General features: G+C 48.7%; 1 protein-coding gene across 1 annotated transcript; it reads right to left on the reverse strand.

Annotated features, from left to right (window-relative positions):
* Positions 1–3,901: 3,901 nt before the first annotated feature.
* LOC120997155 lies at positions 3,902–8,629 on the reverse strand. Its single transcript, XM_040427119.1, has 2 exons — positions 7,178–8,629; positions 3,902–4,078 (listed from the first exon to the last, which is right to left on the reverse strand). Exons 1-2 carry the CDS (start codon positions 8,559–8,561, stop codon positions 4,074–4,076), a joined length of 1,389 nt encoding a protein of 462 aa, XP_040283053.1. The 5' UTR covers positions 8,562–8,629; the 3' UTR covers positions 3,902–4,073.
* Positions 8,630–15,113: the final 6,484 nt, after the last annotated feature.

Below are 15,113 nucleotides of genomic sequence, written 5' to 3' on the forward strand. Positions count from 1 at the left end.
ACCCCTTAACACTGACCCCCCCCCACAGTGCCCCGCCACTTTAAATTGGGACCTCCACAGCAGCCCATCCCCTTAACTTTGACCTTCACAGCAGCCCGCCCCTTTAACAGTAAGTTTCACAGCACCCCACTCCCTTGACAGTGACCTCACAGTACCTTACTGCCTTAACATTGACCTCCACCGCAGTTGACCCTTTAATAGTGGCCCTTGCCCCCTTAACAGTGATCTCCACAGCGCCCTGCCCCTTTAATGCTAGGGCTACACAAAGACATGTGTCGCGCGACATTTTGTCTCAACAATTTTTATAATGATAGTCTATGGCAGTGATGGCGAACCTATGGCACGGGTGCCAGAGGCGGCACTCAGAGCCCTCTCTGTGGGCACCCGCACCCTGGAGAAAGTCTATGGTGCACCAATATGCCTTAGACTTTTCCTTCCATTCATCAGTGCAGGACATGCTATTAACACCACAGGCTGTGCATTTAATGTAGGCAGGTTATTATAGCTAAATGATAAAGTACATGGAAGATATATGATATTGGCACTTTGCGATAAATAAGTGGGTTTTGGGTTGCAGTTTGGGCACTCGGTCTCTAAGAGGTTCACCATCACTGGTCTATGGTGTTGCACTCCGACATGTGACCTGCTGCGACTGCGACTGAAGGTTTGGTGCCAATATTGATTGGTATTTGGAACTGTTCATAATTCCCTCTAGCTTAACTAAGGCCCCAGTTCCAGCTGAAGAAGAACAGCCCCTTGGCATGATGCTGCCACCACCATGCTTCACTGTGGGGATGGTGTTCTTTTGGTGATGTGCAGTGTTGTTTTTGGGCCAAACATATCTTTTGGAATTATGGCCAAAAAGTTCAACCTTGGTTACATCAGACCATAACATCTTTTCCCACATGCTTTTGGGAGACTTTAGATGTGTTTTTGCAAAATGTAGCCTGGCTTGGATGTTTTTCTTGGTAAGAAAAGGCTTTCGTCTTGCCACTCCACCCCATAGCCCAGACATATGAAGAATACGGGAGATTGTTGTCACATGTACCACACAGCCAGTACTTGCCAGATATTCCTGCAGCTCCTTTAATGTTGCTGTAGGCCTCTTGGTCGCCTCCCAGACCAGATTTCTTCTCGTCTTTCCATCAGTTTTGGAGGGACGTCCAGTTCTTGGTAATGTCACTGTGGTGCCATATGTTCTCCACTTGATGATGACTGTCTCCACTGTGTTCCATGGTATATCTAATGCCTTGGACATTCTTCTGTACCCTTCTCCTGACTGATACCTTCTAACCAGGGGAGTACACAGAAATCACTGGGCCCCATAGCAAGAGTCTGAATTGGGCCCCCAACCCCGCCCACTACCCACCCCTGGCCCATCCCACCTCCTGGCTCCTCCCCTGCCACACCCCCATTTGCCAATAAAAAAATGTATACATGTTCTACTGAAACCGTTAGAAACCTTTAAGAAATAGGTGCTGAATTCAGGTGCTTATAGCGCTTTATAATCCATACTCTCTCTGTATGGGAGTAAGGATCTCAGCCATGTACAGCACACATCACTGCTCCTGCCTGTCTGCTTTGGTAAAGTCGGGCATAAATGGGCGATGTCAGGCTTTAGCAGAGCGGGCACAGGGCGCCATATGTATGCGAGCACAACTGAACGAGTGCAGGGAAGGAGCCCGCATATATATCACTCCTCCTGCCTGTGCCCACTGCAGTAAAGCCTGACACAGCTTTGTTACCAGCGACATTTTTTCATCACTTCTCTCACCCCAAAAAATGTAATAAAATGTGATTTAAAAAGTCACACACACTCCAAAAGGGTATCAATAAAAACTACAGTTCATCTTGCAAAAAATGAGCCCCCACACAACTTATGGGGGTCAGAATATGGTGATGTAAAAAAGTAAAAAATTTTTTTTTTATTAAAGTGTTAATGTATTTTTACACTATTTAGACATAAAAAAAAACTATACATATGTGGTATCGTTGTAATCGTACTGACCCAGAGAATGAAGGGATCAGTTTTGCCACAAAGGTAAAGCTGTAGGAATAAAACCTCTAAAAAGGTGGAAAGATTGTGGGGTTTTCCCACAAAAAAAAGTTATGGCTCAAGGAAGATAGGGAAGGAAAAATAAAATGCAAAAATGAAAAAACCTCTGGTATCCTAAGGGTCAAAGGGGCTATCTAATCCCTATTATGTAAAAAAGATACTGGGCACTCTCTTAATACAGGAACCTCACAGTTTATTCATAATACAACACATAAACAATTCATATATTACTAATTAAAATGATAAAACATACAATCCGGATATTAAAAGGTTCCTCAAACTTTTGGTACCAATAGGAACATAAAATAAATAAAATATAGCCTCTGGGTATTTGAGGGATGAAACAAGTCTTTTAGTGTAATGTCCATCTAAATTTGGATGGACATTACACTAAAAGACTTGTTTCATCCCTCAAATACCCAGAGGCTATATTTTATTTATTTTATGTTCTTATTGGTACCAAAAGTTTGAGGATAACTCTGCCACGCCGGGTGCAATCCTCTATTAGGGTGACCAGACGTCCGTTTTTTAGACTCCTGGTCCTCCGTCCAGAACAAGGCCAGGACGGACAACCAGAAGTCCTCCTTTTTTGTGGTCATCAGCGACTCTAGACTCGACGAGTACGGGGCACTTTAAGGATCACTTACATCACGGCGTAGAGCGCACCGACATCAGTCAATTCTGGTTTGTGCAGGCGCGGCCACACAGGAAGTGGAGGAACAGACTCTGAGGAGCGCAGCTGCGCTGAGGTACTCCCTGGTCTGTGCTGTGGGCCGTCGGGGATTGCTCAAAGGGGGGAAGGGCAGGCGCTGGTAATTTTGAAAGGGGTTAATAATACCTACTGTGTGGGTCCTGGGAACAGCTGAAAGGGGGAAATAAATAAGTGTGAAGAGGGGACTGAAAGGGGTTAAATACTGTGAATGAGGGACTGCTGAAAAGGGTTTATGTGAAGGCCCTTCACACTTTCACAGTATTTATTAACCCCTTTCAACAGTTCCCCATTACAGTATTTATTAAGCCCTCAGGGTACTGCTGAAAGGGGTTACCGTTAATAAATACTACTGTCCCTCCAGGACACCCATGACCCCTCCACAAGTTCTTACCTCTCCTCCACCCGGTTCCCGGCAGGCGATGGGGGCGTGGCTTTGTGAATGTGGGCGTGGTTTGTAGTTTTGGGGGCGTGGCCAGCGAGATCCGTGAAGCCAGTGGCCACCATAGTCTCTATGTGTGCCTGGCTGCACTGCTCCTGCTGCCTGATACACTGGCCAATCATCAGCTGCAGGATCCTTGCCTGGAGGGGGATGCAGCCCGAACAATGGGTGGGGTTGGAGCCGGAGGGAGAAGTTCAAGAATGCCGCCTGAAACTATGAATAAACTGTCACTATATTGTCGTGCAGAGTAGGGGGCGGAGCCTTTCATGCCCTCCCGCGGGCCCCATAGCAACGGCGTGGTCTGCCTATAATGGCAGTACGCCACTGCTTCTAACAATGAGATCCCTCTGAAGCTTTGGAAGCTCTCTGTGGACCATGGCTTCTGCTGTGGGATGCAACTAAGAACATTTCAGGAAAGACCAACTAGAGCGGCTGAACTTTATTTGGGGTTAATTGTGGGATTTTACTAGTTTATGACGTAAAGTCATGATTTTATGAAAGACACGGAGGCGAGTATTGCATCATCTCTCTTTACTGACAACCACAGCAGCAAAGAAAAAGTTAAACCAAATTAACATATTGCCATAGCAACCGTCCCTCCCACCGTAGTCCCCAATATAATGTCCACTAGTCCGTAGCACATCCTCTTTCTTGGCAATGCCACTCCTACCGGACCGGACCTCAGAAATTCCAACCGAACTGCAACAAACCGGAACCATCCGAACGGGAAACACTCAGAAACCGGAGAGCAGGAGAGCCATCATCCGGAACCTCTGTCAAGAGGGGAACTCCTCGAAACTGCAACTGCAGAACTGTAACAGGAAACCGCCAGTCCACTGGAACCAGCGAGAACCACCTCAGGAAAGTCAACCTGCGAAAAGAATGAAAATGCATGAAAGGAAAATGTTCCATCCGCCTGACACGTGCAAGCACGAAGAACCATCAAAATTCCACAATAATACAGATCATCATGAGTAAAGAACATCACATTCCAGCAAGCAATAACCCAAGGGAGGGGAATTAAAGGGCGGGCAATACTCGCCTCCGTGTCTTTCATAAAATCATGACTTTACGTCATAAACTAGTAAAATCCCACAATTTTATTTCAAGACACGGAGGCTCATATTGCAAGTTTAAAGCTGTAACACAACCGAAGAGAAGGCATGTAGAGAAGGGCGAAAGTAGAATTCTTTAAAAGTCGAAGCCCGCGACCAATCCGCAATCCTCATGATATCCTCCAAACGAGCTCCAGAGACCAGCATGGAAGTGGAGGCAGCACTCCTAGTAGAGTGGGCCGTGAACACAGAGGTGTCCACACCCGCTAAAGACATACTCCACTTAACCCAACGCGCCAGAGTAGGAGTGGAAACCGGGGCAAACGGACGGCGATAAGAGAGAAATAGCTGCAGGCTTCCAGGAGGTCTAAGCGTGGAAGTCCTAGCCTCATACTCCTGGAGACAAGCAACCGGGCACAGGTTCGGGATATCAGGAAAACTGGGGTAAGAGACAGAACGAATATGCGTTTTGGTTCGGCGGGAGATATTGAAAGTGACTCCCTCCGGAGAAAAAGATCGTGCATCAAAATCCAAAGCCCTGACGTCCGAAACTCTCTTGCAAGAGATTAGGCAAAAGAGGGTAACCAACTTGGCCGAAAGCTGGCGCAGAGAAAGCTGAGAATTAGATGGCCATGTAGAGAAAAGGTCCAAAACCAAGGAAACGTCCCAGGTAGAGGAAAAACGCGGACGAGGAGGCCGAGACATCCGAGATCCCTTGAGGAGGCGGCATACTAGGGGATGTTGACCCGCAGGACGTCCGTCGAACCCCTGGTGAAAGGATGAAATGGCCGATCGGAAGAGATTGAGAGTACGATACGCCTTACCCTCCTCAAATAAGGACGTCAAAAATTCTAGGATGTCCGAGACAGGTGCTGAAAAGGGATCCAGACTCCGAGCCACGCACCAACCAGTCCATGATCCCCAGGCTGCTCTATAGGCCCTTCTGGTGCCCGGAGCCCACGACTGATCCAGGAGTCTTCGAGCTGCGTCCGAAAGATCCTCGCCCTGGCTGGGGTGCCCGATATTCTGCAGGCCAGCAAACGGAGAGATCCCCCCACCAGGAGCGGGTGTCGCGCGCCTCCGGAGTCTAGAAGAAGTTCTGGGAAGTCCGGAAGAAGAAACGGTGGTAGGATGAGTAGATCCAGCAGGTGGGGAAACCACGACTGGGAAGTCCAAAACGGGACAATCAGCACCAATTCCGCCTGTTGACGCCGCACCTGAGCCAAAACCCGAGGCAGCATCGCGAACGGTGGGAATGCATAGAGGAGTGATCCGCGCCAGTCTTGTAGGAATGCGTCCACCGCCTCTGCGTCTGGATCCGGTCGCCAACTGAAAAAACGCGGTAACTGAGCATTCAACCGAGAGGCAAACAGGTCGATATAGAATGGACCCCAGATGGACGAGATGTCGGAGAACACCGTCCCATCTAACTTCCAATCGCTGTAATCCTTGAGGTGTCGAGAGTTCCAGTCCGCCTGAATGTTCTGTAGACCAGGTAGATATTCCGCCACCACCGTAATCTCCTGATTGAGACAGAAAGACCAAAACTCCTTGGCCAAATGAGACAACATGCTGGAACGGGTACCTCCCATGAAGTTTACATAACGGACAGCAGACACATTGTCCATGCGAAGGCGAATGCAGGCACTGGCGATGTCCTTGGCAAAGCTGCGGATGGCAAACGAGCCGGCCAACAGTTCCAGGGCGTTGATATGGAGCGAAGCTTCCTCCCGAGACCAACGTCCTCCTGTAGAGACTCCGTCGCAGTGGGCCCCCCACCCTAGCAGACTGGCGTCCGAGTCTATGGTGAGGTCCGGACGCGGTCCGCAAATGGCTTTCCCATTCCAAGCCTGAAGGTTCGAGATCCACCACTCCAACTCGTCCCGAGTCTCCGAATCCAGCGAGATCGTATCCCCGTAAGAGGCGCCGGTCTGAAGGTGCGCATGCTTCAGGCGTTGAAGAGCTCGGTAGTGGAGGGGGGCCGGAAAAACTGCTTGAATCGAGGAGGAGAGAAGCCCTATGATCCGAGCTAAATGGCGGAGAGTAATCCGAGGGGTCACCAGCGTCTTGCGCAGCTCCTTGCGGATGGACCGGATCTTCGACAGCGGAAGGCTGAGAGTCTCCGAGACGGAATCCACCGAGAAGCCGAGGAATTCCACAATCCTGGAGGGTGTCAAAGACGACTTCTCGTGGTTGATGAGGAAACCCAGTCGAGACAGAAGGTCCATCGCAACCTGTAATTGCGAGAGAAGGACGGAAGGGTCTTGCGCCAGAAGAAGTAAGTCGTCTAGGTAAATAATCAACCGGATCCCGCGACCGCGGAGCCAAGCCACCACCGGACGCATGAGCTTGGTGAAGCACCAAGGGGCCGACGACAGACCGAAGGGCAGGCAAGAGAAACGCCATACCTGTCCCCTCCACAGAAAACGGAGAAGGTCCCTGGAGGGGACAGCAACCGGAACGGTGAGGTAAGCGTCTTTCAAATCCAGTTTCACCATCCAATCGCCTGACAGAAGAAGATCTCTGAGGAGGTGAATACCCTCCATCTTGAAGTGCCTGTAGCGCACAAATCTGTTTAGGGGCTTGAGATTTATTACGGGGCGCATCTGTCCCCCTTTCTTCCGCACGAGGAAGATGCTGCTGAGCAGGCCCTCTGAAGGGGACGTGACCAATTCGATGGCCCTTTTGTGAAAAAGATCTGTCAATTCTTTGTCTATGGCCTGAGATGCGGGACCTGCGGATGGGATGGGAGGAGGAAAAGGAATATGAACCGGAGACTGCACTAGTTCTATTTGAAATCCCCGAATAGTGGATAGCACCCAACTGTCTGACGTAATTGTCTCCCAGGCCTGGGAAAAATGTTGGAGTCTGCCCCCTACATAAATTGGAGAAAAAGGAGGACGATGAACACTTACCGAGGGGACGACGAAATCCGGAACCACCTCTGAAGGGTCTGCGGCTGGGAGCACCACGGGATGGGAAGAAACCCTGCGATTGCCTGGTGTCCTGGGATGAGTATCGCTGAGAGAAGGATCTTTGACCGTAGGAGCCTCTGCCCGAACCCCGGGCGTGGAATGACGAACGGCCGGCAGAACGGCCCCTGTAATTGCCGGCCCTAGCGGAAAAACGGCCCTGGAACACTCTCCTCATGGATGATTGTGCCTTATCCAGGGCGGTGAAGGCACCCACGAACTTGCCCATGTCCTTAATGAAGGACTCTCCAAAGAGCAGTCCCTGTGCCTCTCCTCCGGCCTCAGTGAGAGCTAAATTGACCAGTTTTGGTTCAATCTTGAACAAAATAGCTTTCCGTCGTTCTATTGACAGGGAAGTATTCACATTTCCTGCTATACATATGGCCCTTTGGACCCAACCTCGGAGATGCTCCGGATCAACGGGTGTATCTGTCTCTCTGGCGATTTCCGCCAACTCAAAGATCTTTGTCAACGGGCCGAAAAGGTCCAGGAGCTTGTCCTGGGTCGCCTTAAGGGCCGACTCCAGCCCCCTTCTAGGGTTCCACCCAGACTTTGCCAAAAACTGGACCATTTTGGGGTCCACGGATGGGGTGTCACAGACCTTATTAGCAACAATGGGTCTAGGGCATTCGGCTTTGAGCTTGTTGCGAGCCTCCTTGGTCAGAGGGCAACGAACACGCGCTGCTAGGTATTGAGCAACGTGATCAAGCGGGAGCCATTCTGCGGATCTGGGGTGGTGGAGACTGTCGGGATCGAAAAGGGGGTCCCCTAGGGGATCCGTCAAAACCCCAGAAGGTCCCTGGAAGACATCAGCAGACGAAACGCCAGGAGGCGCCGGGGTAGGTGCCGGAGTAGGATCGGCAGGGGCAGAATCAGACAGACCTTCATCGGGGTAGTCAAGATCCTCACATCTAACCTCCTCGTCAGAGTCGATCTCAGAGTCGATCTCTAAATCAGTCTGTGCTCTAGCGCACTTCCATTTCCTCGCCCGTTCTGCCTGGCGGGATGAGGCTCTTTTGCGCGAGGTCGCGCTCTCTGGGGTGGCATTAGACTCACCAATCAACTGTGTTCTGGAGGCGTGAGGTACTGTTAAATCGGGCTGTGCCGTGTCACTGGAGACACCAGGGTGAGTAGAGAGGGCATCTGATATAGACTTGGTGAGGGAGTGAGTGACAGAGCCCATAGCGGCCCTAATGGCCTCAGACACAGAGCGCTGGAAAGCCTCCGCTGAGAAAACGGATCCACCAGGCGCAGGCATAGGAGAGGGGGTAGAATCCCTGCCTGTCTCCATAGATTGTGATGGAGTATGGCCCGTGGGTTGAGACATAGCCACGTTTGTGTAATAATGCCCCACTGAGTAAATAGTAATCAGGGGCAGTACAGGGCAATCAATGCCAACGGTTCTGAAACTATCTAAAGGTCTACACCTATTATGGCAAGCTAACCTGTGGAGAGAAAAAGCGATTGCTCACAGTGGGTAGTTACCCAGCGGTGAGCCGGAGCAGGGAGACACAGGCGCAACGGAGAAGGCGCAGGAAACGGAAGGAGCCGGCGGCGCTAGAGGGAAAGAGCAGGGGAAAGCATGCAAGAAAAAAAGCCACCCCAAAATGGCCGCCGAAATCCCGCGGCCGGCCGAAATCACGCGAGATGACGGGATCAGCGCAGCCGGACGGCGGGAAGATGGGGAGAGAGTCGGGAGGCCGCAACTGCGAGCGCGCCCACAGTCTCCGCCAAGTAAGTGAGGGGGAAGAAAGAAGAAGGGGGACCAATAAGTTAACTCCTGCAGAAATCCCCCCGTCTCCCCGTCCCCAGCAGGGGAAGGGGGAGCAAGTCACCCCCAAGGGAAGCCTATCAGGGGAAAGAAAAAACAGGGAAAGAAAAAGGCAACCAATAAGATAAAACCAATAAGGCAGTGGTGAACAGGGAAAAAAAAAAACACAATCCTAATAAGGGGTTAATAAGCAATTTCGCACAGATAACACCATCAGATATGAGCTGCTAAACAAGAGGTACTTATCTTCTGTGGCAGCAGCAAAGAAAGAGGATGTGCTACGGACTAGTGGACATTATATTGGGGACTACGGTGGGAGGGACGGTTGCTATGGCAATATGTTAATTTGGTTTAACTTTTTCTTTGCTGCTGTGGTTGTCAGTAAAGAGAGATGATGCAATATGAGCCTCCGTGTCTTGAAATAAAATCAGAGGCACTTTACATGATGGCCGGTGTACGCTGACTCCTATTTAACAGGATTGTGAATGTGATTGCTTAATTCTGAACACAGCTACATCCCCAGTTATAAGAGGGTGTGCACACTTATGCAACCACATTATTTTAGTTTTGTTTTTTTCTTCCCTCCACCTAAAACATTTCAGTTTGTTTTTCAATTGAGTTGTACAGTTTATAGGTCACATTAAAGGTGGAAAAAGTTCTGAAATGATTTAACTTTGTCTAATTTTTTTACATCACAGAATCCTGACATTTTATCAGGGGTGTGGGGACTTTTTATATCCACTGTATATATATTGAGGCTGAAGGGTCAGGGTGTCATGGAGCAGCAGTGAGGTGTGGGTCTGGGAAACTGCTGTATAGTGACATCAAGGGGATTGTGTGCAGAGCAGCTGCAGTGCTGAATTATTCATCCTCCGGAGCTGCGCAGCACCTCTGCTCCCTGTGCCGTTCTAGAATAGGAGGTGATAAAGGGGGGCACTGGTGATGAGCATACAGAAGGCACTGTCCATGGTGCTGAACGCTGTGCTCTTCAGTGACTATACCTCCTGCCAAACCGTATAGTCTGCCATATGCTGACCCTATACTAGGCCCATCTCATACATTGGGGGCATATCACTAGGATATACCCCCAATGTCAGTCAGCGCATGTGCGGTCTACTTTCCTTCACTATATCCCCCAATGTATGGGATGAGCCATCCCCTTTAAAGGGGTTTTCCAGTTTCATGTCAATAAATCTGAGAATGACTTTTTACTACACTTTGTTTTTCAATTCCTCAACATTTTCATGACCTCTGCTTGCTGTCAACACTCGCGATTGAACTTTCAACTACTTTTCCCGTCAGAGAAAATGATGGAACACTCTCCATTTAGCAACTTGCCGTAAAGCTTATTGTCTACACATAAAACACAATTGCTACAAATTCTGCCATCAGCTCCCCCCAATGGGCAAAATGACATGAAAAAATATTCTGCATAGAAGGATGGGAATACATTTAACCCCTTCCTGACCAGAGAGGAGTGGGTCTTAAAACATGACTCCCCCTCCAGAGCGCAGCGGGCGCTATAGTCGCCAGGTTTTTTCTGTTTAACACAGAAGACACGATTAAAAATTGAACCCTTCAGATTTTGTGGTCAATTGTGACCACCGCAACTGAGGCAGCTTTCCCCAAAAGTGCTGTGCTCCCTGGACTTGGACTGCTCCCCTATACAGCGATCATTCCTTGTCACAGCCTCTGAAACATCCAAAACGACCACAGGAGAAGTTCCTATGGAGGTCTGCATACATAGCACTACTCCCATAGGCTGCAATGGTAATTCATTACAGTTTATGGGACGAGCAATCTAACCACGGCTTGTTAAAGTCCCCTAAGGGGACTTAAAATATGTGTAAAAAAAAAAGTAAAAAATAATGAGTAAAAACAAGTTAAAAAATATATTTAAACATACAAAAAATAAATGTAAAAATGGAAATCATACCCCTATAAAAAAAATGCAATAAAAAAGATCATCTGCAACACTGTGTCCCAAAATACTAGAGCTATTAAAATATAAATGTATTTTTCCTGTACGATGAATACCGTAACAGAAAAAAAAAAATCTAAATGGTAGATTTGCCGCATTTTCATTATATTACCTTACCCCAAAAATTTATAAAAAGTCATACTCACTGAAAAATTGTATGAAAACTACAGATCACCCTCCAAAAAATGAGCCCTCACACAGCGCCGTAGACCTAGCTATAAAAAAGTTATGGGGGTCAGAATATGGCAACGAAAAAAAAGAAAAAATACTTTTTTTAGTTTTCAAGTTTTTTATATTTTTTATACTGTAAGTATTAAAACACAAGAAAAACGATTCAAATGTGGTATCGCTGTAATCGTACTGACCCACAGAAAGAAGGGAACAGGTCAGTTTTACCACCTAGGGAACGCCGTAAATTGAAACACATAAAACTGTGATCCAGTTGAATTTTTTATTTTTTTTTGCTAATTTCACCCCATCCCAACATTGTTATCCCACACCCCCAATACTGTACCCGCTGTGTTCCCAAATACTATAGTGGAGAAAAAAACTGCAATACAGATATCCCACAAAGTGGACCTTTGTATGTATGTTAAATGACCCCCAGTAGTGCCCCCAGTATTTAGTACCCCAGTAGTGCCCCCAGTATTTAGTACCCCAGTAGTGCCCCCAGTATTTAGTACCCCAGTAGTGCGCCCAGTATTTAGTGCCTCCTTGAGTGCCCCCAGTATTTAGTACCTCCTCTAGTGCCCCCGGTATTTCATACCCCAGTAGTGCCCCCAGTATTTAGTGCCTCCTTTAGTGCCCCCAGTATTTTATACCCCAGTAGTGCCCACAGTATTTAGTGCCTCCTTTAGTGCCCACAGTATTTAGTGCCTCCTTTAGTGCCCCCAGTATTTCATACCCCAGTAGTGCCTCCAGTATTTAGTGCTTTCTATAGTGCCCTGAGGATTTCATACTCCAGTAGTGCCCCCAGTATTTAGTGCCCCCAGTATTTAGTGCATCCTTTAGTGCCCCCAGTATTTCATACCCTAGTAGTGCCCCCAGTATTTAGTGCCTCCTTTCGTGCCCCCAGTAGTGTTCCCCGTATTTCATGCCACCAGTATTTATAAATGACCCCACCAGTAGTGCCACCAGCATTTAAAAATGGCCCCAGTATATTTAATGTTCACCAGTAATGCCACTTGTAGTGTCCACAGCATTTAAAATGCCCACTATCCTCTGTACTGCGCCAGTAGTGCCAAAAAATATGAAAAGTACTCACCTCACTTTATACCGCCATCTATGATGCAGGTCTGCAGCCTGAGTTCCCTTTGCAGGCAGTCATTGTGACTTCCTATGCCAGGTCTCAGTAGGCCTATGAGAGTGAACGCGGGTCCTGCTTGTGGTGCTTTCTGACTCATCTGCCAGGGGGCCCCACGGGGTGTGGGAAACCCACACAAACACAAGGAGAACATACAAACCCCATGCAGACGATGTCCTTGGTCAGGTTCAGAACCTAGAACCCCAGTGCTGCCAGACACCAGTGCTAACCACTGAGCCACCGTGCTGCCATCAATGCCTGGGCCAACCCCTTTAAATATCTAGATAAAAGTCTATTACCAATGGCCTTCTTTTAGCTCTATCAAGCCACATAAGATCTTTTTTTCTCCTTGGGGTATGATGGAGGATGACGGCACACATGTTACGACTGTGTAATGCAGATGACAGCAGATGACACAATAGTCACCTCCAGCCTCATTCTTCTCCCTGTATCACATATCAACGAAGAAGAATCGGATGAGTCAGGGAATGATATCATCCATCTCATTCCTTATGCACCATTAGTGGACATGACACCCTGACTATGAAATCCACAGTGATGTACTTTTATTTCCTTCTTTTCCTTTCTAGATCCATTCTGAAGTTTTCTTAAAGGCTATGTACACCTTTGGAGACAATTTTTTAAAATGATTTCATTTGACTTATTTTTGGCTAAAAATCTTTTTTTCAATTGGTCTTCATTAAAAATATTGAGCCGTTTTGTTACAAAGGGTTAACTGTTTGTCTAGCTGTGTGACTGGTACTTTCACTTTCATCTGGTGTAACGTTATACTCCCTGTAACGGGGCGCTGAAGGCACACTCGGTCTCCCATCAGCCGCAGACCTGCTGCTTAGCTTCGGGAGCGAGGATCTATGTTCAGACTCTTTCCCAGGGCGGCTTTTGCTAGCTGGGAGGCTCCCTGCTCCTAGGTCTGCCTTGAGCGCCGAGCTGATCACTCGGTGCTTGACTTGTCTGTCTGTCGGTCATGTGACGCTGACCACGTCACATGACCCTCACTCCCCACTATAAATACAGCCAACCTGCTGGCTACTGGTTGCCTGTGATTCTGGTCCCTTAGGCTGTGTATTATCTGTGTATTATTATTGTTATTTAGCTTACCTTTGGATTTGACCCTTGATCTGCTTCCTGACACCTCTTCTGCCTTAACCTTGACGCTACCTCCCGGATTTTGACCTCGGCTTGCTTTTGGATTTTGTCTTTGCCTCTTCTCTTGTACTGACGTGACCTCCCGGATTTTGACCTCTGTCTCCTCCCTCGTACTGACGTGACCTCCTGGACTGACCCCGGCTAGTTGACCCGCCTCGCCCTTCCGTTTTTGGTGGTACCTTGCTTGTTCCACCTCTCTGTCCTACCTCTCATTGGCTGTCCGCTTCCCTGCTGTCTCTATCTCTCTGCTTGCACCTACTCAGGTCAGGGACTGTCGCCCAGTTGCGCCCCGTCACCTAGGGCGGGTGGTGCAAGTAGGCAGGGACAGGGGACCGGGTGGCAGCTCAGTGGGTGCACCTGTGCTCTATCTTTATACCCGTGACGCTACCCCGTGACACTTCCCTACTTTGTGAGATTTCCCTACCCTCGTCACTTCCGGTCGCACCAGACATGACGTGAGGAGGTGTGCAGCGCCGCGCAGGCGCACAACGACGGGTTAGGGAAATTTCACAGCAGAGTGTGCATGCGCCGGGAGCCTGCAGCACCGCGCAGGTGCACAACGACGGGCTAGGAAAATTTCACAGCAGAGTGCGCATGCGTCGGGAGCCTCGCCGGCGGTTAGGATAGAGAAAAATTATGAGCAAGTGCGCAGGCGTGGTGATCGGATGGATGTTCTCAGCAGACACTGCGCATGCGCTGGAAGCCTCACCAGCGGTTAGTTTAGGGAAAAAGCACTGGCCCGTACGTAATTTTTCCCTTACCTAACCGCTAGTGAGGCTCCCGGCGCATGCGCAGTGTCGGCCAGTGTCCAGCTGAGAACATCCATCCGATCACCGCGCCTGCGCACTGGCCCATAATTGTTCCCTACCATAACCGCCGGCGAGGCTCCCGGCGCACTCTGCTGTGAAATTTCCCTAACCCGTCGTTGTGCGCCTGGGCGGCGCTGCACACCTCCTCACGTCATGTCCGGTGCGACCGGAAGTGACGAGGGTAGGGAAATCTCACGAAGTAGGGAAGTATAACGTTGCACCGGCCAGCTAATAAGCCTAAACTACTGAGAGGTCATAAACACTTATTTAAGCCACATTCTTATCAGTAAGATAAGGACTGAGCTGTAATGAGTGTTTATAAGGTGAGAGATCAGATATAAGGAGCTTTCAGGTGAGCTGCCTGAAGGAAAATTCAGAGCCTGCTACAAGAGAATCTCAAGGCTGTACAGAGAAAGGGGTTCAAAGCTTTAAATAAAGACCAATGAAAAAAATATTTTTAGTTCAAAATGAGTACAATGCAATAACAAATCTAAATATAAAAAAAAGTTGAAAAATACACAGATCTTAACCTGGGATATGAGATACTCTGATGATTGTACATTACATAATCGTTATGGGATACAGATTCTGGATCTGTAGTGTAATACAGACACAGACCCTCAGGGTGTATTCATACGGATCCACTAAACACGAGCACTGGCCGTGTGCACCCATCGAGGTGCGGACCCATTGACTTCATGGCATAGTGATCCGGAAACAGGACAGGTTCCATCTTTTGCAGCGTGAGGCACCGACCCAGAAGCACTGCTCGACTACTTTTACAACCACACCCTGGACCACAGCGCAGTCTAAGCGCAGAGCTCATGATAATTACAGCAATGTAAGCC

Source organism: Bufo bufo, chromosome 4 (assembly GCF_905171765.1).
Source record: "Bufo bufo chromosome 4, aBufBuf1.1, whole genome shotgun sequence".
Classification (NCBI taxonomy): Eukaryota; Metazoa; Chordata; class Amphibia; order Anura; family Bufonidae; genus Bufo; species Bufo bufo.